Raw genomic sequence first — 5,136 nt, forward strand, 5'->3', positions numbered from 1 at the left:
TAGCCCTGGCTGTCCTGGAACTCACTTTGTAGACCAGGCTGGCCTCGAACTCAGAAATCCGCCTGCCTCTGCCTCCCGAGTGCTGGGATTAAAGGCGAGCGCCACCACGTCCGGCGGGAATTCTTACTTAGATCTTTTCCCTTGGTGGAAAAAAAAAATCTTAAGTAGTCAGTTAATAGTGAGGACTCTTTCATCTTCTTGGTCACTTGAATCTTTGAGAAATACAAGTCAATTACCATTTATATACTAAATCCTAAAGAATACTGGGATTGGACAGCAGTACCCTGGATTTGCTCAAGTGGAAACAACTTACAGATAGCATTTTGGGTGGTATACTGATGGACACAGTTGATAGCTGCACTGTCTGGTGGTAGCCGTTAGCCCAGGTGCTACTGAGCACTTGTAATGTGGTCACTGTGACCAAGAGTCTGAACAGGGGAAGAGGGATTGGAGAGATGGCTCAACAGTTAGGAGAACTGGCTGTTTTTCTGGAGGATCTAGATTGGATTCCCAGCATCCACATGGTGGTTCACAATCATCTCTAAGTCCAATTTCAGGAAATTCAATTTTTTTTTTAAAAGATTTATTTATTTATTATATGTAAGTACACTGTAGCTGTCTTCAGATACCCCAGAAGAGGGCGTCAGATCTTGTTACGGATGGTTGTGAGCCACCATGTGGTTGCTGGGATTTGAACTCTGGACCTTCAGGAGAGCAGTCGGGTGCTCTTACCCACTGAGCCATCTCACCAGCCCAGGAAATTCAAATTTATCTTCTGGCTTACATGGGTACCATATAGGTCGATGGGGGAAAAAAAAAAACCAAAAAAAACCAAAACCAAGACAAAACCTCCTTGGTGTTAGGGACTTAACGGAAGGTTTTGAGCATGCTCAGAAAGGGGAGGTGAGCTCCATCCCAGCTCTTTTATTTTCAACTAATTTAAATATAAAAAACTTCATAGTTAGTAGCTAAAATATTACACAGCACAGATGTGTGCACACTGCTTGACTTATCACAAGAGACTATGGGCTCATTCCTGGAGTTTGTGGTTGAGTGTGAGTGTGGTTGAGTATGAGTGTGGTTGAGCACTTTAGAGTGCTGCTGTGCGGCTGACGGAAACTACTCCAAGGGCGGCTGGGAACAGCAGCATTGGACACTCAGACCTAGGGATGTTAGGGTTGTTTCATGTCTGACTCCTGGATTGATTGATACCTTCTTCTAAGGTATCACTTCTAAGGCTCTATAATTTAACTCTGAACTACAAAAAGACATTGGAGTGGGGTTCTCATCACTACTTGGATCTATCAGCTGAGAGTGCGTCCCTCCCGTTAGATTAACCGCCTGATTTCAGGCCTGTGTTTTACTTGGACCTCTCACCTGAGCCATTTCTCTGGTGGTTCCATTGGCCTCAGTATCGCTTGTAAGGAGTTAGCTGGACTGTCGCCCAGGTGAGGTTTCTCATGTCCCAGCTGACTGTAAGGCTGCTGATGTGGGCCCTGCCCCTGACTTGACTTGTTTGCTTTCTTTTCCTCCTTTACTACTTTATTATGTCTCCTAATGGAGTTGCTTTTGTTGTAGACGCAAGTGGGACGTTTTGCCCCTCAGTTTTCTGGTTACCAACAACAAGACTCTCAGGAGCTGTTAGCCTTTATCCTAGATGGATTGCACGAGGACCTGAACCGAGTAAAGAAGAAGCCTTACTTGGAGCCAAAGGATGCCAATGGGCGACCAGATGCGGTATGATACTGAAGGTGTCAGCACAGTGTCCCAGAGAGAGTCCCTTCTGTTGGCAGCATGGGGACAGTCCTCTGGGGTTGGGGTCAGTGCAAGGGCCCCAGTTGCCTCTTGATGTCACTCATGATAAGGATGTATTCCTTGTCAGAAAGGACACTAACTAGAGTTGCCTTTCCCGCCAGTGCTCCAGATCAAACTCCCAGGGCCTTTTGAGTGCTAGACAGGCCTGCAACCTCTGAGCTACATCCCAGGCCAACTGTAGAAACTCCTAGTACTTCCTCTGCTCTCTTCAAGTGAGTTAGTCTGTTCAGTATTGCATTGGCAAGCCAGGACTGAGGGAGCACTGAGAACTTAACAGCTGACGGTGTTCCTTACGGCTCAGCCAGTGTTTGTTTATTTGTGGTACTGGCGATAAAACCTCCAGCTTCCTATTGGCCAAGTGCATACCATTGGGCTGGAGTTATGGCCTACTTGGATTGTTTAGTTTGAAATGCAGTCTTACTAAATTGCTCAGAATGGTCTTGACCTCAGTCTCTATCCCAGGAAGACCTTGAAATGGGCATCTTTCTGCCTCAACTTCCCAAGTAGCCAGGGTTACAGACCTGTGCCACTAGCCCAGTCTTTAGTGGGACAGGACCTCAGTAGTACCCTGGGCTGGCTGGCGTCTGACTGTGTAGCTGAGAGTGCCTAGAAACGTTGAGTCTTTTGCCTCCAGAGTATTAAGGTAGCCTCTTCGTTCCTTGATTATTAAAATACCTGATTAAAACTAAATTGAAGACATATATGCTTGATGCCTTGACTTCTCTGGTACTTGAAAGGGGAATTTATTTTAGCAATCCTGTTGCATTGAAATAATTGACATAAATGCTTTAAAGTAGCTTTTAAATCTTAAAAAATAGCTTAACTATATCATGGATAAAAAAATCTCCCTTAATGGCCTGGAGAGATGGCCCAGAGGTTAAAGAGCACTGCCTGCTCTTCCTGAGGATCTGAGTTCAATTCCCAGCAATCACATGGTGACTCACAACCATCTATAATGAGATCTGGTGCCCTCCTCTGTGATGCAGGTAGAATCCTGTATACATTATAAATAAACAAATAAATCTTTAAAAGAAAAGAAAAGAAAATCTCTCTTAAGGCTAGGCAGTGGTGGCCCATGCCTTTAATCCCAGCATTTTGGAGGCAGAACCAGATGGATTTCTGAGTTCCAAGCCAACCTGGTCTATAGAGCAGCTTCTGGGACAGCCCGGACTACACAGAGAAACCCTGTCTCAAAACCCAAAACAAAACTCTCCCCTAAGGACCTTTAGATCATTAAGAGCACAGAAGGATTGGTCTATCCCCAGTTGGACCTACGTGCTTTTGGTGCTCTCAGAATCCCTTATTTGCCATAGGTTCTCGATGGTTGTGGGTGTAGAGCTAGCCCATGGTGAGACTGTGGTACACTAGAAGCTCTGGGCTGTTCACTGGGAAAGGACAGATGTTGTGAATCTCCTCCATAATCCTTTTCCTTTCGTGTAGGTGGTAGCAAAGGAAGCCTGGGAGAATCACAGGCTGAGGAACGATTCTGTGATTGTGGACACTTTCCATGGCCTTTTCAAATCGACTTTGGTTTGCCCAGAATGTGCTAAAGTTTCTGTGACCTTTGACCCATTTTGCTATCTAACTCTCCCACTGCCTTTGAAGAAGGATCGGATTATGGAGGTCTTCCTGGTTCCTGCTGACCCTCAGTGCAGACCTATCCAGGTAACCGAATTCTCACCTTCATAGCACCTCTCACTGAGCAGACTCTGGTCCCAGATGGGACTGCTTTCTGACTGTCCCTAGGTCCCCTTGGACTTAGTCTGTGTGTGCACCCTGGACTCTCTGAGACTCTGTGTAAGCTCATTACTCGTGACGGTCCTTAGGCTATCTCTGTCACTTCCCCACCCTGTAAATCTGTAGCTGTAGTAACCTGCCTTTCCTGCTAAAGGTCCTGGAATGTTGGGAGGATGCAGTAGAGTTTCCTTACGTTTGTCTTCCAGTCAGGTGGAAGAACAAGCCAGGTATGGTCAGTGGGTCTTCATATCAATTCTGCTGGTAGCAGAGGGCAAGGTGATAGCTGCTGGGTGTGGTTGTGCGCACCTTTTCTCCTGGCCCTCAAGGGAGGCAAAGGCAGGTAGAACAGATCTGAAGTTGAAGCCAGCTTAGTCTTTGTAATGAAGTTCAAGCCATCCAAAGCTACACAGTGAAGCTGTCTCAAGGGGAAAAAAGAGAAGAAAGGTGATACATAGTATTAAATGGCAATTTATACGCTTTTAACATTTCTTTAAAGGAATTGCTTCTGACCCAGTCCAGAGGGTAAAGGATACAGCAATATTTGGGAGGGAAGGAGGTGGCTACCTGAATGTTGCAGCCATGCTAACACCAGAGCCTTGGCTCTGTCAGCTGCCCATATCTGGGCCATGCACTGCCTCTGGAGGAATCCTATGTCTCCAGGATGTGTGTTCCTCTAAGGTCATTTCTTATTTCCTGTCATCTTGACTGTTGCTCCTTTACAGTACCGCGTGACTGTGCCATTGATGGGGGCCATTTCTGACCTGTGTGAAGCCCTCTCCAAGCTGTCTGGCATTGCTGCAGAAAATGTAAGAAGGAGATGTTAGTGGTCCCTACCACCATTAACTCACTTGATGGTCCTTTGGGTTTACTCTGAAAGTTTTGGGAGGTTTTTGTTACTGGACAGCCCAAATGCCTTGGATACCTCATAGCTCCTAGTCTTGCTCATGATCCCTTCCAGTGCAGGGAAGCAGTCTTTCTCCCACTGTGATGGTGCCACCCATTGTCAGAGGGACAAGAGTAGGCTTGCTTTCATCATGGTGCAGGTATAGAGACTGGCTCTGGAAAGCCACTGGGGTTTCTAGGCCATGGCCAGTGTCTGCTCAGCACTACCTTCTCATCACTCCTCCCCTTGAAGGCGCTGTCATCAAACAGCCGTGCTGGCCATAGCCTGCTACTCCCTTTCCATCTTGGCCGTACGTAGCCTTGGGACCACTCGAATGGTGGTTCTCCGTAGGCAACACTTGAGCAAGGAGTTTCTGCCCGCTGTTTGTGGGTTTTAGTCAATGAACAGGAGCTCTGTGAGCCACCCTGTCATCTTCTTGTGCTCTTGATTCTTAGATGGTGGTCACTGATGTATATAATCACCGCTTCCACAAAATTTTCCAAATGGATGAAGGTTTAAGCCACATCACGCCTCGAGATGACATTTTTGTGTAAGTACTTAGCAGTTTCTGATACATGAGCAGAAGAGCACTGTAGAGGCTTTGCTCCGACCTAGGTGCTTGTGTATATACATCCTAGTAGCTGACCTGGGTGCTTGTGTATATACATCCTAGTATCTGACCTGGGTGCTTGTGTGTATAT

The 5,136-nt window shown here is 46.5% G+C and overlaps 1 protein-coding gene across 2 annotated transcripts in view; it reads left to right on the forward strand.

Annotated features, from left to right (window-relative positions):
- Usp4 (ubiquitin specific peptidase 4) overlaps positions 1-5,136 on the forward strand; it is a 44,041-nt gene that overhangs the window by 20,851 nt on the left and 18,054 nt on the right. For both annotated transcript variants that reach the window (XM_021205922.1, XM_021205920.1), the window contains 4 exons: positions 1,579-1,737; positions 3,256-3,480; positions 4,275-4,358; positions 4,891-4,985. In XM_021205922.1, the coding sequence (XP_021061581.1) occupies positions 1,579-1,737; positions 3,256-3,480; positions 4,275-4,358; positions 4,891-4,985 (563 nt within the window). The remainder of the gene's footprint in view (positions 1-1,578; positions 1,738-3,255; positions 3,481-4,274; positions 4,359-4,890; positions 4,986-5,136) is intronic.

This window comes from Mus pahari, chromosome 10, assembly GCF_900095145.1.
Source record: "Mus pahari chromosome 10, PAHARI_EIJ_v1.1, whole genome shotgun sequence".
In the NCBI taxonomy this organism is placed as follows: domain Eukaryota; kingdom Metazoa; phylum Chordata; class Mammalia; order Rodentia; family Muridae; genus Mus; species Mus pahari.